The sequence below is a fragment of the Carassius auratus genome, unplaced genomic scaffold (genome assembly GCF_003368295.1).
Source record: "Carassius auratus strain Wakin unplaced genomic scaffold, ASM336829v1 scaf_tig00013965, whole genome shotgun sequence".
In the NCBI taxonomy this organism is placed as follows: Eukaryota; Metazoa; Chordata; class Actinopteri; order Cypriniformes; family Cyprinidae; genus Carassius; species Carassius auratus.
This window is the reverse complement of record NW_020524464.1, coordinates 71,809-95,179: the sequence shown is the minus strand read 5'-3', so window position 1 is coordinate 95,179 and position 23,371 is coordinate 71,809. Positions and strand designations below refer to the sequence as shown.

Below are 23,371 nucleotides of genomic sequence, written 5' to 3'. Positions count from 1 at the left end.
TAACAGTAGAGACAAACCTTTGAATAAATCAACCTCCTACCAAGTAATGAAAGCTGTATGCCGGCTGAAACCAGCTCTGTTTCATAACCTCCAGCTCCACCACTGTTCAGTTTGCCGTCTGAACGCTGGTTTCTATGACAACAAACTGACACCTTATATGGACGTTTGTGTTTCTCTCTCACCCGTGGCGTCTAAGAGCAGAGGTCCCTGGGAGAAGATTCAACAGCTGTCATCTCACATTATCTATAGGAAGCCACTTACAAAGAAAAGCCTGTAACCTCTCTGTTCAGAACACACTCCAAACATAAGATCAGGTCACAAATTGCAGGGTTTAATCTGAATAATAATACAAGGTATAAATAGCAATAATACATGCCCTGAACTAAGATTCTGTGGATGTTTCTATAGATTTCTGATAACTAACAGACCAAAACATTTTTTTTCTTTCTTTCTTTTTTGACAGCCGTCGGCGTATTAAAAAAATAATTTTCATAATTGAAACAAAGGTAAAATATAAATATCAAATGAAAATTAGAAATTTTGACTTGGCAAGTAAGAAGACTATAAAATAATTTAAATAAAAATGAATGCTATATAAAAGCTTGTTTCTGCCGTCTGATAACTGACTTTTTATCTCAATTCTGTTTTTTTTCTTCTTGCAATTACGAGTTTACATCTTGCAATTCTGACTTTTTTCTCAGAATTGCTTGATCTAAACTTACCATTCAGTCCTTAGATCACTCAATTCTGAGAAAAATGTCAGAATCTAAAATTTTCACGCAGTTTTGAGAAAAAAGTCAGAATCCCAAATTTAGATCACGCAATTCTGAGATAAAAAGCAATGATTACCTTTTTTATTTTTTAATCAGTGACCGAAACAGGCTTCCAACAACACAGAAATATAAATAAAAATGACAAATTAAAGTGACTGAAAGCATAACTGAAAATATAAAATAATAGCAATTATATTAATACATTATTTAGTTAAATTAAATGAATAGATTCAATGGATTCTGGCTCATGTAAACATACAAATCCCACATTTTTCTAACCCAGTGGTTTTCAACCTGTGGGCCGATGGTATTACATGTGGGCCGCCAATTACTATTAAAATTAATAATAATATTGTTAATTATGTAAAAATTTCTAAGTTATAACATCAGTTCATATAGTTAAATAACACAACATATGTGTCAAGTAGTGTGAACCGCGAGTTGAAAAAGGTTTGCAACCACTGTTCTATCCTATTATTATTATTAGAGTCAAAATACGCAATTAGAAGTCATTTCTGCATGTCAGTGCTTGACTATTTAAAACACGGACATGACAGTGAGATAATGGTCGTAATGGCCCAACAAGTATTGTGAGTTATTTCAAGGGTGTTGCTATTTGGTTACGAAGGCATTCTGAACATTTGTTGCCATGTTGTTGCAAGGTGAACTCTTACTGGACCAAGTCTCTAAAACATTCTGGTCCCTAGATACAGCTTGAGACATTTGTTTTAAGCACAAACATGATTTCAGTATAAAATTGAAAGTATAATATTCATGGCTAAGATGTTTTGAAATGATTCAATTGTTAAAAACGAGGGGAAGCATTAAAAAAGAATTAGCGTGTTGAAATATTCACAGCCGCACAAAGGGTGAAGCTGAAGGTTAAAGCCCCTCGGGGTAAAATCTCATGCTGCATTATATTTTGATACACAGGCGGAAGCTTCAAGCAAACCCATTTCAGGACTTATCACAGCATACATGAACTGTGCTGAATCATCCGAGCGTTCTCATACTCAGTAGGGCTAATGAGGGATGATTCATGTGCAAAGCAGATGAATGACGGCATCTGCACCACAGAGAGCAAACTTGCAAAAGATTCAGTTTTATGAAGAAGATACAATTAGACAAAGCTGCAATTTATCAAGTCCATATGGATATAGGCACACAGGGATAATTCATATCCAGGTGTCCAAACAAACAGTTTCAATAAGACCGCACAGTTAGATTCATACTCCAATTATCAAAAGTAGCTTGTGTTCATACAAAACATTCATTATATTAGCAAATATTTGCGGCTATCTCCCCCGAGATGTCCCGTTCCAATCAAAACCTCAGCACGTTACATCTGTTTCCAGGAGTCTGTTGTCGGCCACAATTCTGTCAGAGCTTTTTAAAGCTTCAGGTGACGGATAAAATGTCTGTGTTCTTCGATTCTGGAAACTCATGTTTGAACTCGCTAGTTCGTCTGTCGGCAGCATGGAGTGCGGATGGGTTTATGCAGTTTTGACAGCTTTGTGAAACATCTTTCAGAAAACGGAGTAGGAAAAGGAGGTGGGAACCATTGAGACTTGTGCAGTATTTAGTTGTATCTGTCAAAAACTGAAGCTATTTTTACACTTCAAGGGAAAATAAGATTAGAAATTACTGTTAACTAGGAACTGATTCTGAAAGGAGACATCAAAAACGTGTTTTTGGCATGTAGAATATTTCTGTGACATTCTTGCATATTAAGCATAGCTGAGCTGTAGGGCTTGTAGTGAAAGCATAGAAAGGTAAAAGAAACATCGTCAAAGTAGTCCATGTGTCATCAGAGGGTCAGTTAGAATTTGTTGAAGCATCGAAAATACATTTTGGTCCAAAAATAGCAAAAACTACGATTTTATTCAGCATTGTATTCTCTTCCGTGTCTGTTGTGAGCGTGTTCACTGCAGTGTAGTGATATCAGGTTCGCAAACGAATCATTTGATGTAACTGGATCTTCTTGAACCAGTTCACCAAATCGAACTGAATCATTTTAAACTGTTCGCATCTTCAATAATGAACTTTTTAATGTGGCTAACACTCGCTCTGAGTTCAAACAAACCAATATCCCGGAGTAATTCATGTACTCAAACAGTACACTGACTGAACTGCTGTGAAGAGAGAACTGAAGATGAACACCGAGCAGAGCCAGATAACGAACAAAAGACTGACTTGTTCTCGAGTCAAGAACTGTTTCGGTCAGACGCGTCCGATTCGAAAACCGAGGAGCTGATGATACTGTGCATGTGTGATTCAGCGTCTGAACCGAACTGATTCTTTTGGTGATTGATTCTGAACTGATTCTGCCAATGACGTCAAGATGAATTGGCGTTCATCTTCAGTTCTCTCTTCACAGCAGTTCAGTCAGTGTACTGTGTGAGTAAATTTTTACTCTGTTTGAGTAAAAATTAGTCTGGGATATTGGTTTATTTTAACTTAGAGGAAGTGTCAGCCCCGTAAAAAAAGTTAAAAGCTTAAGTCATTTGTGGATTAATGCGTATTGGAGACACAGTGAACTGGTTCAAGAAGATCCGGTTACATCGAATGATTCGTTCGCAAACCGGATATCACTACACTGCAGTGAACACGCTCACAACAGACACGGAAGAGAAGACAATGCTGAATAAAGTTGTAGTTTTTGCTATTTTTGGACCAAAATGTATTTTCGATGCTTTAAAAAATTCTAACTGACCCTCTGATGACACATGGACTACTTTGATGATGTTTCTCTTACCTTTCTGGACATGGACAGTATACCGTACACACAGCTTCAATGGAGGGACTGAGAGCTCTCGGACTAAATCTAAAATATCTTAAACTGCGTTCCAAAAGATAAACGGAGGTCTCACGGGTTTGGAACGACATGAGGGTGAGTTATTAATGACATAATTTTCATTTTTGAAACCGCTTCAAAACACACACAAACAGCTACAAGACATGACAACTATAAAACAACTACTGTATGGCACCTTTGAAACATTTTATGTTCCAAAATACAAACAAACACGTAGCAGTATGTGAACACTGGTCCACTGTCCACATCTGAACATTAAAGTAAGTATTGATTTAGTCTGGAGCTACACAGGTGGTTTTCTAATGCAGAGGCGGTCTTTATGCCCCGAGGCTTCAACAGCTCTGATTTAGTACTGACAGATTTATGTGAGCAATAACACCTGTGTGTACATTGCACACAATAATTGACAGCACAGGAAACAGCACAAAGCATTTCTTCAGACAGCTGGCTCTCTGATGCTGCAGATACTGCTGACAGAGAATGCCATTTTATCACAGTGTGCAGCAGTTCTTGATGATCTGCATAGGTTTGGTGTGCATCTTCACGCCGCGTTCTGATATCGACGCCCGTGAAAGCTAATGCACGAGGGGGTGATTCAGTGTACATAATGTGAATGTAATACTCATTGACAGTCAGTGCATGCCGAGATGTGTGCTAATATTTGAGTTTCTCTAGACATAAACATTTGTTGTTCTCAGGCTATGAACATCTGTCAAACAGACGCACATGCTGTCAGGCATTAATTTGAAACTAAAGACGGGTGTCTCTGTAGATTTACTTCCTTCAAACAGTTATGTACACCACATGTTCTTGTATTCTCCACCTTCACCTTGGGCTACGCTGTCATACAAATGATGCTGAGCAGAAAGCATCATGTCCAACATCAATCTCTGGCTCTTGGATGGTCTGAGCCTCAGGGGGCACACATACGGACCTCTCACATCCATTCAGCCACCATCTAATGAATACTGCAAACAAAAGAGTGTCTTTCCAAAGACTGAAACAGCACAACGATTTTCAACAATGATAATAATAAAAGTTTCTTGAGCAGCAAATCAGAATATTAGTATAATTTCTAAAGGATCATGTGACACTGAAGACTGGAATAATGACGCTGAACATTCAGCTTTAACATCACAGGAATAAATTGAATAAAATCTTTAAATACATTAAAATATATATATTTTTAAATTGCAATAATATTTTACAATATTATTATTTTTGCTGTACTTTTGAATAAACAAATGCACAATGCATAAATGCAGTCTTACAAAAACAAATCTTACTGACACATAATTTTTAATGGTACTGTATATTATATCCCAGATAGCACATGAATATTGTGGATAAATTATTTGAAGTGTGCGTTTTTATCAGATTTTGTTTATATGGCATAGTTCATGCATTTCAAAACCAAATATAATATAATATAATATAATATAATATAATATAATATAATATAATATAATATAATATAATATAATATAATATAATATAATATAATATAATATAATATAATATAATAAACACTTTTTTTAGTGTTTTCAAGATAACCTTTAACAAAGCCAGCATGGCATCTTTGAATTATTTTTCCTATGCAAATATATTGATGAAGTAAAATCTATTTCAGTAACCCTGGCCTAAATGGCACATAAAAACAAAAAACGGTGAATAGTAATTTTTACATATTAATCAGGTGGTCTCATCCTTTTTTAAAAGAGCCAGAACATCCAGCAGTGAGGAGCAGATGCTTCACTGGAGTCACTTGTTGTACTCTTTATCTCTGCAGCAAAACATCTCTTCAGTTTTAATCTGCAGTGTGCTCAGTTGCTGCCGGCCAAACAACACTGAGCTCGGCATCCGGGCCATGTTTGTTTTGATGCAGTTCATTAGCTCTCAGAGAGAGACAGCAATACGGAGGGGAACTTCCTGACTCAATCCACCACACGGCTCCCAGATTTCCTGAAAAAGCAAGAGTATTTTGAAAACTGCTAAACTACCGTCACGCTACTGAAAAGTGTATCATTTTTGACTAGTTTTAGATACTCTCCAGTGGGGTTTCGCTCATACAGAGGCAACAGCATTCCACTTCTCAGGTTTAGCACACATTCACACAACTGAGAGAGAGTAATTGAGTTTTGGACTGAATTTTCAGCAGTAGTTTTGACCTTCTTTCCTTGCTCGTTGAGATCTTCTCTCCAGCATTCAGAGATAAAATCATTCCTGCATTGCCTGAGGGAGTCAACCTTTGTCTGTTTACCTACCTGCAAACTCCTACCTTATACACTAACACACACACATACACACGCACACACACACTTCCAGTCTTTCTCATTGTCTCTGATGATATGGGGGATGTGTTTTGCTTTACTTTGTCGGAGCTGTGTTTATCTCTCCATCTGCCGTTAACCACTCAACATAAATCTAAATGACATGGAGAACAGCCTAAATTTCACTCGCTTCATTCTGATCCGAAAACTTTGATAAACCGAAAAATAAAAACAGAAATGATACACAACCTACTTGAGCAGCCCAACTAGGGCCACCAGATCAATAATTCATTTGTGTGTATGTGTTAGTGTGTGTACAAGAAAGAAAGAGAGAGACCGAGGAGAACGAGACGAGACAGATTTCGGAGGTATGCACAATTTCATACAGAATTCCATTTTTACTATTCACACTCAGCATTTCACAAGTAGAAAGATGTTTAGAAAAATAACTGTTACACACATACACACACATATTTTTTTTCAGCATCTTATCCAAGTGTGTCTCATTTTTTAAATTTAAGCTCAAGTTTCAGTCTCCGTTGACACTGCATTAGAGTCGTAGAGGACAGAATAGTGTTGCTTCCCACTGTAACATGCCTATGGTTCCTTAAAATGTTGTATGTTTGAGAGAGATCAAGAAATAAATAAGCTTATTTTTTACACAGGATCGTCTCTTTCACAGTTCACGTTTGTGTCAGTTACACTTGTCTTGTAATAGTACACTAACTAAATGATTAAAGCCTTAAGGAACCTCATAGCCTTCATAACATAAATAATCACATCAGGCTGAAACTATTATTCTCATTTGCGGCTCTAACACTGAATTTAAGGAGTGTTTTGGTACTGCAGGATGCTGATTGATGTTCAGGTGGTTTTAGCCCAGATTTACTGATAACGGCTTCAGATAGAGCGAGATAAGATCTAATACCCTTTAGGATATTGTACCATAGACAAGAGGATTGCTCTCGAAAAAAACTTCAGTAGCCTGAGGTGTATGTGTGCGACGGGTTTTAAAAGGAAGATTAAGACTCGGAAAGACATGCCAAAACAATGCGCCAACAACACCCTCTAATTACACAGTCTCTCTCACACACACACACCCTCACACACACAAACACACACTCTTTATGCTTTAATAAACACTATTTGTCAGATATACCGAATGCAGCATGCTCAGCTGAACTTAACTTGATGAAAACTTTCACCTTCGTGTCACATGGGAATTAGCACTAATCCACGTTAAGCATCGATCAGCGCAGGGATTCAGTCGCACAGCGGTATATACACATATGTGCATGTGTAGTTTCCCAGCCGAAGGATGAACTTTATCCCTCCCAGCTCCCTCCTGAGTGCAATTTCACACTTTCTGTCTGAGGTGGGCTAAGCCAGTGGCTCCTATTTTCCTCAGCAAACTTTTGAGAGGTGCCGTAATAACAGCAAAACAGAGATAAAAGAACAAAAATACATTCACTTTCCGCTGGAAAATAATTAATTCTCTTGCTTTGAGGAAAGAAGGCTTTGGAATAACTCCGCTTTATCTGTGATTTCAGGCCTCATAACGCTGGAGGAAAAAGAGACTCCTTTGCAAACTTCAGCGTTGCCCATTTACATGTGCATTGTGTCTATTCTTGGTTCATCTGCTCGCTGCTGTATGTGCATGAGACACACACAGAAATTCTGCAGCTATACAAAGCTTTGGAAAAAGATAAATGGTTCTTTAAATATCACTGCGTGTTGAGCTAACAAATACATATCTGTCCTGGCATGATATGGACTATAAATAGCTCTATTTGTATGGTTTACAGACTGAATTTTAAGCAATCATTTTTTTGTTTAAAAAAAATATTCCAGTTTTTATTTGTTACTTTTTGAACTTTTATTGTTTTTGGGGAAAAAGTGGAACAGGAAATGACGCGAGCCAGACTCAAACTCACATTTCTCACATATGCATTACAGCATGAGCACTACACCACTATGCCACAGCACCAACCATGTTTATTATAGAAAGAAATTAATAAAGCCATAAAAACTGGTTCCTTAAAATAAAACTAAAATCACTAAATAATAATATAAATAATAATTAAATAATACAAATATTATGTGTATATACAGTATATAATTTTTCAAATTTGATCATTTCAAATTAGTAATAAAATAACTAAAACTGAAACAATACTAATATAACACTGGCTCCTATAAACCCCGTTTATGACACAGAAGTGAGTTTGTTTCTTTCTTTGTTCAGGTCACGTGTATATTATCATCAAATCGTCAATATGACCATCAATATTTCCTGGAGTGAAGATTTCATGTTTACTTTCATTCAAACAAAAGCAAGCAAGCTCTTACCGTCGTCCTGGTCTGGCAGTATGCGGATAAGAGCAGTGGGGTATTCTGGCCCCAGACGGCCTCCCACAGGCATACTGAGGGTCACGTTGAAGCTCTCCTCTCCCTCATACAGTGAGTCATCAATGATCACCACACGACAGTGCTTCTCCGTCTCGTCCTTATCAAAGCGCAGAATGCTGGCCTGCTCCTCTGGACGGGAGATGTAGTCAGAGTAGGACAGAACAGAAGTGGGGACGGTTCCTGTGGCGGAGCCTGCAGCAGCACAGAAAGGACACATGCAGGGAATTCATTCAAATCCACATAAAGCATTTACAGATGCTTCAAAAGGATGCTCCAAAAGAACCTGTAAAGGGATGTCATTCAACATTTCATGTCACTGAACCTCGATTCAAACCCATTTCCTTTTTTTTTTCATGGGGCACAAAATAGAAACACACACAATGAAATGCTGGCTTGGTATGAATGACACTGACGAGATTTTTTTAATTCTACACATGAATAAAGCCTTTAGATTGATCTATCCGCCTATTAGAAGCTAGTGAGACATGGACATTTTAAACTTGTGTGGAAAGAGCAGCACAAAAGGTTCTTAAGAACCATTTCTGAAATATTTAAACACTTCCTGAACACATTTTAAACCAATTTTCAAAATATTGGTCAGGTCAGAAGTTTCAAAATCTATTTACAGTATTTTAAATAAGACTGAGAAAAGATCAATTAAAAAATATTATTCAATAGTGAACAGTAACATTTTTGTAGAAATGTGCAAAAAAAAATTAAAAATAAAATAAAACAACATTTTTATTTCTTTTATAAAGGCTACTTTGATCATTAAACATAACACACACACACACACATTCTGTGTAATTTATTAGCTTGTTTACCCGTGGGGACCTCAATTTAGGTCCCCACCATGACACGAGTCCCCATGAGTCTGTGTGTATTCAGGTTTAAGTCCCCACCAGAATAGAAAAACAAGTACACACACACACACACACACACACACACAGTGATTGTTGGTGTAAAAACGAGAGCTTATATCAGGTTGAATATCCTGTGTATTGCACCTTGCTGAGTGTGGCAGACCACCATCAGCTCCTCACTGACATCTCCTCTCCTGCGCACCGGGATCAGGAGTTCTCCAATATCTTCTTCCACAGCAAAGCTGGCCTGAAGAAAGAACACCGTGGACTCTGTTGAAGGGGAAAAAAGATATAGCTCAGTATTATGACTGCTGTTCTGTTATATCAGTCACAGAGGGATTTAGCAGCTCCCTGTCAGAAAGACTATTACCACAGGGCTTTAAAAACACCACAGGCGGTGAACTGATTCTTCAATATATAATTATTTTAAATCACACACATCTATACGGGGTGTGTAATGCACATTTATCCTTCACAAAAGGCAAACATGCATTTTGTATGAGAAAATAGATTTTTCATATTGAGCGCTTCATATTAGGTTTTTAGTGGCCTTTGGAGTCAGCGGCATCGATATCTGTCCATACCAGCTGTGTATTGCGTTGTGTTGCAGAGTAAACCGTCTGGCTGAGTGGGAGCTTGTTCAGGCATCGCTATTTTCAAATACCGCAGGTCAGGTCTGAGTCAACATGTAAACTATATTTTTATAGCACTGAAAGAAAAAGGAGGGAGAAAAATGCTCTAGCCAGAGATGGAAAATCAATAGAAAAGACATAGCTAGTGAAAGGCTGGTGATGTTTCTGAAATGGAGCCGCACAGGGACCAATAAAAAAAAAACAAAGGGTGCTTTTTGCGTGGCCTGTCCTGCCCCAGATCCTTCTATGCAATTATACATGATCCTTTGCAAACAGCTCCACTCATCAATCTGCAAGCGGTCATTTAGTACCAAGGGAGAGTGAAGGTGTTCAAATAATAGGTAAAGAAGCAAACAGTAAAGAAGAAAACATTTAGACCATTGCACTTTCATTGACAGCTTTGAAAGATGAAAAATTTTATATAGTACACCTGGTGTTCCAGGACTTTAAAACAATATTATATTCATAAATGTTGTGCACTGAATTTAACTGTGAATTATAATGGGCCAGTTTTTTTATATATAGTTTAAATTTTTACACTAGTTATTGATGCACAACCCTTTTACTCAAAAAATATCAAATATTTATGGGGAATATTATATAGAAAATAAGCTATTAAAAATTGGTCTAAAACTGGCTAGACTCCACTGAATTTCAGCTTAATTTAGGCTAAATCTACAACCTGTTACTTGCAGTTCAGTAAAAAAAAAATTTTTTTTTTTTTTTCCAAATATAATTTTACGTTTTTCTTCTCCTTACTCATGTTTATTTAATGTATATTGCTAGAAAACAGCATAAAATCAACGATTATCACATTTGCAACCGTTACTTGCAATTTTAGTTTTTCTAGATATATTTTTTAAAGCAATTGTCTCTACTTTTGTTTATTTAATGTATATTGCTAGAACAACATCAGATCAACTGTTTTAATCTGTATTTAGATACGCTAGCATGAAAATACGCTAGATACGCTAGCATGGTAACGGGGTTGTAAAAATAGAATAGAATATAACTATTTGAAGTGGTTTGACATCCTGAGTTTGATGACTAAGATTTTCTGAAGGTTAAAGACCTATTTTCCCCATTTGTTCTCAAAAAGATAAAGAAAAAAAGACTAAAATTACTATCTTTAGTAGCCATTTACCCATCTCAGATTTCAATTATATGACACTGGCAAGAGAGCGTGAACTTGAAAACTAAATATTCTCTGCAAAACCAGAATGTTTTCCACTTTTCAGTCTCTGAGTGTTGTACAGAGTGACTACTCTCATGATGCAGCCAACAAGACTCAAACGCTGGCTGTGAGAAAAGAATAACAATGAAGTGAATCTATGCAGCCTCTCAGGTATAAGGCTTACGTATTTAGACCGTCTCTTACCCTCACACAGGAAACTCTCATGCATGAGGGGCCAAAATAATGACCTTGTTTTGTAAGGATCAAAAACAAGGCCGATGAGAAAGTTAAATCCTGTGCATTTATATTCAGCTTCTTGGTACAGTCCTCTGCAGATATGCGGTTGAATATGAATTATAAGATAGCATGGTATAGACAAGTTTTTTTAGTTGCATACTTGTCAATCATAAAACATTATTTATATAGTATTTTCTAAACTCACTTTGAATTAATATATAATGCATTAGGTAAATAGCTGTTCTTTATTAAATACACTGCTTTAAAAAGCTTTAAAAATGTATTCTTTTACAGATTATAAATCTTACAAATAAATTTTTGGGAGTAAATCATTACAAGAATTTACTAAGAAATAAAATAAAAACTATTAAAACAATTTTTTTCTTAGTTAGATATTGTTGTTTTCCAATAATAAAATAATAATTGCCCTTAAACAAGATAAAACTATTGAGAAGCAAAACTAAAAAAGATCCAGATCAATATCAACCATACATATCCATCCATCCCTCTATCTATCTATCTATATCCAGTCCATCCGATTCATCCATCTATCCATGCATCAATATCCATACAGTATATCCATCTGCAATAAATTTTTTCTTGTTTTAAGCATACGCGAATTTAGCTTAAATTTAGTGTGGTTTTTACTTAAAACAAGAAAATTAAGTTTAAATCATTTATTTTTTAATATACTTAAAAATACTTAATTCTATTTTCAATATGAGTTACTTGAAAACAAACCACAGTTTTGCTTTCCAAGCTTCTCTTTTTTTGAAGATATAAAGCATCTCTACAGTGTAGATTTCTTGACCTTTTCAATTCACGCCATCTTTAAAATGAAATATTTCAGTGTTCACTCAAGGAAAGCTACAGCCATTTAAAACCTTCATTAAACCCATTTCCAACATAAGACATTAAAACCAGAAAGCAAAGTCGAAGTAAGCATCTTTAAAAATGCCTTTCCAGCCTCTGCTCTTCCTTTATTGCTCCTTACACTAATGAGCAGTGAAAGGTTCTGGCTGTAAAGCAGGAGGCTTGTCACATCGCAGCCGTCCCAGTCACAGATGTGCCTCCAGATGCAGGCTTTTGTCTGATCCCGCAGGTCGGTGTAAGCCATCATGTGTGAACAGCTCTGTGGCAACTGGGTCAGACAGGTCTCTGACGGCCCCGTCGGAAAAAAACACCTCCCTCTCGCATTCAAATATTAATGCGCGAGAAGGGCGACCTCACACTGCCACACACACATAAACCCTAAAAGGACAATTAACCTGAAAGGAAAAAAACAGCACGTGGAGCAACAGGACGGCAGCATGCCGACCAGCCCATCTACCCTCCCTCTCGCCATTAGAAAGAGCAGCCAGACTCCGTCACGTTAAGCCTCCCATGGGGCATTAACCTCAGCAAACAAACCCCACCGTTAGACTGATAATTAGCTCACTGGGGAAGCAGTGCAGTTTTCTTTCTTTTTTTTTCTAAGGAGAAATAACTTCTGCAAAGATAGCGAGGCTTAAGTAAAATTCAGATGGAAACGATCGCAGCGTTTGGGATTATAGATGAAAATTTTAATTATCCAGGGACCCTGAGGAGGCGATAAAGACAAAAACACACAGAATAAAACAACGTAAGCCTCCGGTTATTCGCGCTGCACATCTAAATACGCCGGTAATTGTGAGAATATGAGATGATGTCGTGATGATGAACAGGCAAATAATTCCGTAACGGCTCTCGGCGAGAAAACCCAAAACAGACAGTGTGAGACAAACGGGGTTTGATCAACACCCTGACAAAGCTGTATTTTGTAATGAGAGCTGCTTGGAAAGGGTTTGTGCGCGGCTGTCTCATTACAGCTTTCTGATGCCTCTCGGTTTGGGTTCTCACAGATAAAAGTGTGGCGCCCCCTTCAAAATGACCCCTCAAAACCTACGCGACTAACTTTCATATGCGAACGATTTAATTACAGAGGGAGCCGGCGCAGACTTGTCAAAGCTTTCTCAAACGCCGGTCGATAATTTACATTTATAGACGAAACGCTTTCAAGACAAGAATTCCAGATGAAAAGGCGGCCGCCGAAACGCGGGGGTGGGCGGTGCACTGGAAGCTCACAGGTAGGAAGAAATATAAAAAGCTAAGATAATTGAGGTCCACTGAAAGAGAGAAAAAGGCATCTGCAGTCTAGAGATAAGGTTTGTGTTTTTATCTGCAACACTGAACATTTTTGAAAATAACATAGCTTGGGATGTTTTTAGCAGCTTTGTTGTGTTTTTGCCCTCTTGAACATCCTGCCTGCCTCTGACTCACTCACATCTTCACCAGATGTAATTGGGGTTTGGTATATTGAGCGGCTGAAGCGCTGATGTTTAAATATTTTTGAAAAATTAAATGGGTCTGAAAAAGGACTCTGATCTTATATAAGATCGCGCTACACATCTAAATACGCAGGCAATTGTGAGAATATGAGATGATGTCATGATGATGAACAGGCAAATAATTCCATCACAGCTCTCGGCAAGAAAACCCAAAACACACAGTGTGAGACAAATACATAAGTATGTGTTCAAAAAGCCAATGTGCATCATCAGATAAAACATATGATGAACACCACTGTTTGGAATTTTTGGTGTTTGGACAATTTTTACAATGAGTTTCATACAAGTCTGTGACTGATGTGTGTGATCTATCAAACATCAGTCATAGAACATAATAGGTTTATGAATAAATTCTAATTCTATTTTATGGCTGTTACTTCATTGCATTGCTTAGTTAGAATTCAATTGAAAAATCAGTTCTCTGAATACCATCTGAATTCTGTGGAACACAAAAAAACTGAGTTTTTGTTTAGAATGGACCAAAATGAAAACATTTTGTTTCCAATTCTTGTTTTAATCACCCAATTCCATTTAGTGACACCAATGGTGCAGAAATGACACATTAGTTTATACACATCTGTTTATATTTCTGGTGGGTATGAAAATATAAACTTAATCTTTTGTAAAAAATTAAGGGTGTTTATACTAGAAGTTTGATTCTCTTGATTCTTTTAGTCCCTGCCAAAAGAGAAAATCATATGGTTACCCTGTTGAAAAAAAAGCTTATGCTGGTTAGGTATGTTTTGATGCTGGTTTATGCTGGTCCTTTTCTGGTAAAGGGCCAGCAAAAGACCAGCTCAAATCACCAAACGACCAGCATAAACCAGCATCCAAGCGTCAAAACATACCTAACCAGCATATGCTGTTTTTTTTTCAGCAGGATAGTCCTGGTTCACTTAGCATTAAAACTGTCACTTTTAACACTGAAGCTAAAGATACAAAACACAAGACATTAGCAAATGGTAACAACCTAACTGGACAAATTTTATTGACGTGACCTCACTAGGGGTGACCCATAATAGTCGATGAATCGATGATTTGTTTTGAGGAGGCTGATTCGACTACCGATCTATACCAATCGAATATTCGCGGGGTGTTATTGATTATGACATTTTCACTATATGGGGGAGCTCAAATGTCTGATTTCACATAGAACTACTCCCAATAAGTTAATATACAGCCTATTATGATAAAGCTGTAAGAATCTGAAAAGAAAGAAGCTTCAAATTAATATTTTAAAATGCGTGAATAAATCCAACCACCCCTATAGATTTATGTTTCTGTTTCCATAATCCATGACCGACAGAGGAAGAATCTTGGCGGCAGGGATTTAAAACTCAAACTGACTCAAAAAGACTCAAACTGGCACGGGCAGAGACTGGATTTTTTGAACAGGTAGAGTACAAGTGATTTTAAAACATTTCAGTCTGTGTATATATATCATGGATATATTATTTACCTGATAGAAAATGTGTTTGGTTTTGAGACAAGCACTTAATTGTAGTACTACAGTGATATCTCAGCAGGTCAAACTACAAAGCAGAATATTAATAACTATGACTGGGATTGTTATATTCATCCTACTATGATGAGAAGACCTGTACTCAATTGTAATGTGCAACAAAGCTCATATGACGTGAAGATTTCAATATTCGGGCCTTTTTAGGGACATGCATTGTGACATCATGTCCTGTTTTTGGTTCCTTTAGATGTTTTTGGACTATGTTGCACTAATTTTTCAGTAAAACAGCACCAGAGTTTATCAGCTTGTGTGGTGCACACCGAAGATTCAGAAGACAGCGTTCACACTTTTTCAAATGAAACTCACCACAAATCTCACCACAGTTTGTTTTAATCAAACCAAACCTGTCAAGTGTAAATGTCTTAAGAATTTGTTCATTGTTACATGCTTATCAGAAAATGCTTGGTGAACTTCTATTGGACTTACCATCACCTGGATCCACAATCTCAACTGTGGCTATTGCTGGTGACTCCAAAACAGCCATCACTGGCTCCGTCAGGATGATCTGGAATGTCTCCGACTGCTCGTATTTCCCATCAGAGAGAAGCCTCACTTTCCATGTGGCTATGGTTTGACCGGGGTTAAACTGCACCTGCTTCTGCGATTTTCCCAGGAAATCCTTCTCCTTCTCGGCACTGCCATCCAAAGTACCAATCCCTTAAAAAACACAATATAACAATCTTGACAAAGTTTCCTGACTTCATATCTCCAGCCTCCAGATGTGTCAAAACTCATGACTTTGAGAACGATCTTCTCAAAGAAGCTTATTATGAAATTTATGAGCAGGGATTAGCTAAGTCTGCACTTTCCAGATTTATAAAGATCAAGCACAACAGCACAGGCATCTACGCACTATCGACGCCATACATAAAGAGATGCAGGGGTCTGATACTCCGAGGCTAAGATGTAGGAACAAAATCAAGGAGCATGTTGAACTAAAGTACAGCATGTAGACTCAACTTCCTCTCTACTGTAACACTGGTGCGAAGCTGTGATGGGATTCCCTCACAGTGGGAAAACTTGCAGTGAATCTACCCGGAAGCGTTTGATCTCTGATACATTAAGCAGAGACACTGTCAGGGATCCGTCTGCCAGAACCTCCCAAACAGATGTGAGGAACTGAAGCACCTCAGTATTTCAGATCAATGCTGGATGATCGCTGAGCTTCAATCCATAACACTTAAGCTACTACATGACAGGAAAAGCAAACTGTAGAAAAAAGACTGCAGATAGGGATTTAATTATAAATATTGATTTTTTTTTGTATTGACCCACTAGAAACATTACAAGCATCAATATTGTACATCAAATTAAACAGAATAAAGGCCATACTATAGGTTTCAGATATCTTAAGCAGTCACAGGCTATTTTCCTACTTAGTAGTGTTACATAAAAAATATAATAATTTAATTTAAATTAAATGTAATTTTACTTCAAGTCAGACTCAAATTTATGAATATGTCATGATGAAATATTGATTATATTAAAGGGCATTTAAAAAATAAATATATGTAATGTATGACTGCATCAACAACTTCTACAATTAATTTGTTTCAGATATGAAAGACTGTTCTATATCATATTTAAAGCATAAATGATGCCTAAGATTGCGTTCCTTGGGAAATGTAATTTTATCCTTAAAGGTGCCATATGCAAAAATTGAGGTAAAAATATCCATAACATGACCTACACGCATCAAAAGAATGAGAAGAAATAAGGGGCGATGATGTCATTAAAATAATGTCAAGTTATAGTGCTGCAGAGATATCAACCTTTATTAGCATTAGCATTACTAGCCCCGGCCCGACAGGTGTTGTAATACCAGTTTCGGCCATGGGAGGCGGTGTGGAAAGTACAGCCCACTACTTTCAGTTCAGGGAAGAGAGCGGAAGGATAGAGACTTAGGTCTCTGCAGAGCAAAAGTGGGCGTTTATCACCATGTGGGTGTTTTGAAACTGGTGGGTGTTTCTGAATCATGCAATCTAAATGATCCCCCTTACACAACCCCACCCCTAAACCTAACGTCACTATTACATCAACTAATCAGGTATCATGGTGTAAAAACACCTTGATCTCGTAACTCCCATTCCTGCAGAGACCTATACTTGGAAGGATAGCTGAAGCCCTTGGCAAGAGACCAAAACCCGCTACAGGGAAACAACCGCGTTCGGAATCACAAATCAAATCCAATAAGAATACCAGAGTAAACATCGGCACTGCTTTTAATCGCTGAAGACAACTGATGGACCTGAAAGAAATGAGGTTCGACTCCGAACTTGCAAGTTAGATGCTGTTAGTATTTCGCTAGAAGTTTGTTTTATATGTTTGTGTATTTGTTTTCGGGAAGTTATAACATAGAAATGTATCAAAGGCTGTTCGATAAACGTGCTAATGTTAGCGATGGCTAACCGTAGCTGCGTTTGATAATTAGCTAGCTATAACTTAACGTTACCCATTTTATTATATAGGGCTGAGCATGTCTTTACTCATGTACATCTCATCAGTAAAGACGCTCCTGTAATTAGAAGTATATCTCCAGCACGTGTGTTCAGATCAGGATTGCCAGGTTTTCACAACAAATCCTGCCCAGTTGCTTCTCAAAACTAGCCCAATCTCGCTTCCAGAAGGTTCCCCGATAAAACATTGCTTCCCGGGGTTAAAATATACGTTTTTTAGCAGGGTTGCCTTGGTATAATTCGCATTTTAGGGGCTAAATATCACATTATTTGTATTGGGGTCGATGTGACCAGCAGACATGAAAAACAACCACCACAGACTTGGCAACACTGGTTGGCATTTACTACACAGAGCCGTAATTCACTGACAAGCTACACAAAATCGATGTTAAAATCGCAGGCGATTCTTTGTCGATTTTGAAAGCGATTTTGTGTTAGTTATCGGTAGACTAAGGCTCTGTGCAGTAACTGCCGCTCCACCTGAACCAGTGTTGCCAAGTCTGCGGTTGTTTTTCATGTCCGCGGTTTGAAGCAATCCCAATACCAATAACGTGATATTTAGCCCCTAAAATGCTAATTTTACCATGGAAACCCTTCCCAAAAATTTATATTTTAACCCCGGTAAGCAATTTTTATCGGGGAACCTCCCGGAAACGCGATTGGGCTAGTTTTGGACTAGTTTTTAGAAGCAACTGGGCAGGATTTGTTGTGAAAACCTGGCAACCCTGATCTGAACGCACATACTGGAGATATACTTCTACTTACAGGAGCGTCTTTACTGATGAGAGGTGCACGAAAATCACAAAAAATTTTTCCACAGCCCTATAATATCATAACTAACCTGCTCTGTCTAGTCTGTTGGTCTCCGTGTCCTCTTTGCTTTGTGATTTTTCTGTGCATGAAAAAATTGTGTGGCGTGAAAGCGTGTGAAAAGAGTCAATTGTGTGTGTCTCACGGTGAATGCTTGAGAGTTGGCACATTAGTTCTCAAGCAGAATAAAGGCTTAGCGTTTGTATTAATCTATGATGTGTCCCTGTTTGCGTACAGGGACATAAAAAAATTAATTAAAAGTGATACGTGGACCAAGGTGTCTGAGATTGTTCATTTTAAGTAAAGGATCCTAATATTTCGTCCACAACAATATTTAATGAGGTTATAACTCCTTGTGGTTAGTCTGCACGAGATCAACAAGCTTGTTTGCTTTGCGGCCGCTTTAAATACAAAATAAGCATTTGATCTTCGTTACAGCGTCTGAGCGCTCACAAATCTTTCTGCAGCATCGTGAGCAGAGCGGCAAGAGCGATTTTTGACGCTCTAGACGCCGGCGGTGTGAACGCACAGTTAGGCTTCAGCTATGGCTGTAGTGTTGTTATGAAAGTAGGGGCGGAGCATAGAGACTATGCCGTTTCTCGTTTGTTACTCTAGAGTAGACCAGTTCACTTTATGAGGCATACTGCCCCCATCTGGTATGGAATGTGGAGTATGACTTGATTTTTTTTGCCAAACATTACAGATGGCACCTTTAAAGAAGATCTTGAAGTAACATTTAATCTCCCCAAAAAGAAATTAGAAACATCATGAGCGAAGTATATGTAAGCAATAAGAATATATAAGTACAAAAAAAGAAAAAAATTAATTAAAATAATTTTATTTCTGTCACACTTAAGCAATGTTGGGTAGGTTACTTTGGAAATGTAGTGTGTTACAGATCACAAGTTATCCTATTTAAAATTGAATAAGTAGTGTATCTATTTCAAAGTAATTACTTTTCTACATTTCTAATGAACATTTTCAGCTACTGTATTATTAATTCTGAAACATTTAAAGAAGACAAGGTTAATCTTACAGTAGTGCTCAACACTGATTACTGTAAGATTTTTAAATCCTTCATCACTTGAATTGGTAATAACAATTTAATTTTAAAGCACAGCCACCACAAAATCAGACTTTAGCACCTTTTTTTACTCTGCGATCCTTCTGAGGTTAAACATAGATTTAAAATCATAATATAGTTTAATGGATATGATAGTGTTTTTGAAATCAAATCCTTGCATAGCTACTGTATGACAGGATAAAACAACACTGGCATCTAACAATGCTTTAGGGGAAAAAGGTCTTTAAAAAAAATCTTAAAATACAAAGCATATACATAAACCCAAATCAAAATTAAAAGTTATCAAATAAGCATGTGTCCTTTTCTGTGTCCTAAACTCTTGAAACATTGATGTCTCATATTTTATAGTCATCAATGCAATTTCATTCATCAAAGAAATCAATCAAATCTGCATGTGTGAAAATATTCAGATGCAACCCCCTTTGTAATTGTTAACATTTTCAAGTAATGGTCATTTACAGTAAATAAAAAAAATTCTCAGTAACTGTAACAGATTACGGTTACATTTATTTTGTAATTAATTTACGTAACTCCGCTACCAGTACTAGATACTCCAAAACACTGCACTTAAGGGACTGCATTTGAAACCATTTTTTTGTCAGCGAGACGTTCCCTCGTGGCCATTAGAGGTTATTTAGTTGTAGCTTTCAGCAGAATATAACTTCAGATGGAACAAAAGCCTTCACATGTTCCATCCAACCATGCATGTGAAAAAAAAAATCATCCAAGAAAGCACAGAAAGACAGAAATTGATTGAAAGATATAAGGCGAGTTCAATAAAAAAAAAAGGAATATATGAAAGAGAGAGAGTTCAATTCCATTTCTCTAACAACAGGGGGGCTCATTCTTACTACAACAAGCGGCATAAGTGCCAGCCACAGTGAGTGAGACAAGAGGAAAAGGAGAGAAAAGGGCCGAGGCAGGCGGGTGTGAAAAAGTAGAAAGCTATATGAGGGGTGGGGGTAGATATGTTTGGCAGAGAGTGCTCCAGGCTCCAAAGAGCACAGAGGCAGATGAAGCCTGATCCCAAACACTCTTCACTGGTTGTGAACATCACTATCACACTTTTGTTATTACTGGGATGGCTCATCTAAAAATGAAATTCGGACATCATTTTCACACACTAAGGTTATTTGAAACCCATGTGTGTTTTATTTCTTCTGTTAAAGTGTAAAAAAAACTGTAAAAACAGTAATATTGTGAAATATAATTACAAACTGAAATAGCTTTGCTCTATTTGATAGTGTTTTAAAATGTCATTTATTTCTTTGATGGTTACTTTTTCAGCAGCCAATACTTCAGTGCCACATGATCCTAATCATTAATCATTCTAATAAGCTGATTTGATGCTCAAGAAACATGTGTAATATTGTGTAATATTTTTGTGGAAATAGACAATAAAAACTGCATTCATTTCAAATTGAAAAGCCCTGTAACTTCTCGATCACTTACTTTTTAAAGTGTATTACTAAATATTTGAGTATAAGAAGTTTTGTATGGAAAACAACTTTCATGTTTGAAAAAAATGTATATGCAACATATGTAATTCCAGGTTTTAATGTGGCTTAATATAAATTGTATTTTAAATTAACAAAATTACCGCTACAATATATATTTATATATATATTTCTCTCATAATTTTTTTTCTCTTCAGTTGCAAATTTACATCCAAGAATTGCATGATCTAAACTCACAACTGTGAGATATAAAGTCAGACTACCCAGATATAAACTCAGAATTGTGGGATGTAAACTTGCAAATGTGAGAAATATTCAGAATTGCGTAATATAACCTCAAAACTGCGAGAAAGGCAAGAAAAGTCAGAATAGCGAGACATAAGCTTGCAATTCAGACTTTTTTTTTCTTCGCAATTTTTACTTTATAACTTGCCAATGTTAGTTTATGTCTCTGACATCATGAATTGAGATATAACCTAACATTTGTCATAAATTCAATTTCTGAAAAAAAGTTTATCTCGCAACTTTGAGAAATAAAAAAAAACTGAATTGCGAGATGTGCACTCGCAATTGCGTAAAAATGAGATATAAGTTGCAATGACCTTTTTTTTTTTTTTTTTTTTAACTCTGTAGCGGACACAGGCTTCCATAACTTCTTGTAACTTAAGTGGAGCATTTTTATAATGCTGTGAAAGATGTAATGGTTACAAAATTCTAGTGCATGTTCACGTAGAAAAACAATGGAAAAGGACCCTATGAGTTTGCACACTATCCACAGCAGGAACAGTAATCAAAAGCAGAAATGAGTAGAATGATTAAGGTCAAAAAGGAGAGGTCTTGATAACCTACCGCCCCCCAGAGACATTTTTATTAACCCGCACTCTAGAAACTCATTATTTACACCCCATATCCTGCTTTTCATTCTGCCCTCCTTCGTTTTCATCTCTATTGTTGCCTTCTGCTCTTCACTTTTTCACATTCTTTCTTTTTAACCTCAACATCCCTTCAAGCCAACATACACACACCACAAATCCGAAACAGCATGAACAAAGACCCATGGTTTCATGAATACTGACCACATGTGGGGCTGAGCTGAGCTGGGTGCAAGGCAAGATAAGCAGGTGTACGCTCAAAAGAGTTCAGACTGTTCTACGGATGTCAGAGAGAGCGAAGGCTTTCATCTCCGACACAAAGAAGCCAAAACCACTTAGAAAAACATCTTTAACAGCTTCCCGTTGATAAGCTTAAATAATAACAGCTCTCACTGTGAACACAGACGCTGCTGAATGCTAATCATTCGCCTATACTGGTGACTTCTTGACAAGTTTAATCAATTCTGGATAGTTTGTTTATCAGCAAAAAATAGGTGATGGCGAATGGAAAATGTATGAAATAAAGTATTATGCTGGCAGAAAATCAAATAAAGAATGACCCAGTGCACTGATACTCACCGACAAAAGACGTTTCACCTAGAAAACCTCTACGTCTGAGGATCACCTCGAGAACTTTGTCCTGCTCATCCACCACATAGTTCGCTTTCTCCAGAGAAACCCAAGCCCAGTTTAGACGAAACTGCTGGTTCTTCAGCTTGTTCCCTCCTGAAAACAACAGTTAAAATGTACACACTCTTATCAGCATTTGAAAGCATAAATAGAGCACTGTAGTACCAAAGTCTTTTTCTAGGCCATCCAAGAAGTTCACATCTCCCTGCTTCATTTGACAAAAAAAGCAAAAGGATTTTTCCACTGGCTTTTGGATTACTGGAGAAAATAGGTTCTATGACCTACAAAAGTTTATGATTCTAACGTTTTTTTTACATAATGATAATCTTCAAAAATGAACAAACTTTTATGAATTTTGAAGACTAAATGATTAATCGCAACTACTAATCGCTTCCAAAATAAAAAAAAATTGTTTACATTATATATGTATGTGTACTGTGTATATTTATTATGCATATTTATGCACACATGCATGCAGAAATATATATATATATATATATATATATATATATATATATATAAATTATATGAATTAAATACACATGTAAATATTTTCAAAATATATACTGTATGGGTGTGTATTCATATATAAATAATAAATGTACACAGTACACACACATTTATTATGTAAACAAAAACGTTTATTTTAGATGCATTTAATTGCGATTAATCATTTGACAACACTACACAGGAGTAAAAAGCTAAATGTAGACTATAAATGAACTACACTATGGTTGCATGACTTTAACGTCACCACTATCAACTCTCTCAGTCTTTATATGAATGCATCAAATTGGAAAATTTGAGTTAGAATAGCGCAAGTATAAACACAATGAGGCTGTAAAAGCAGACTAGTGAGAACATTTGCTTTTCTGTTTGGTGTGATGACTTTAATGACCCAGGCAAAGTCTGTAGTCCCATTTTGCAACTAGTTAACTTAAAAAGGAGGTATTACTACTTTATGTCATTAAATAAAAAAATATGCTGTTATCAGGCATTCA

General features: G+C 36.8%; 1 protein-coding gene across 2 annotated transcripts in view; it reads right to left on the bottom strand.

Moving 5' to 3' along the window:
• The window catches only part of LOC113074215 (FRAS1-related extracellular matrix protein 2-like), a 54,281-nt gene that overhangs the window by 15,576 nt on the left and 15,334 nt on the right, over nt 1–23,371 (bottom strand). For both annotated transcript variants that reach the window (XM_026246970.1, XM_026246972.1), the window contains exons 3-6: nt 22,320–22,466; nt 15,488–15,718; nt 9,275–9,400; nt 8,208–8,459 (exon numbers count right to left, since the gene is read on the bottom strand). In XM_026246970.1, coding sequence (XP_026102755.1) covers nt 8,208–8,459; nt 9,275–9,400; nt 15,488–15,718; nt 22,320–22,466 — 756 coding nt within the window. The remainder of the gene's footprint in view (nt 1–8,207; nt 8,460–9,274; nt 9,401–15,487; nt 15,719–22,319; nt 22,467–23,371) is intronic.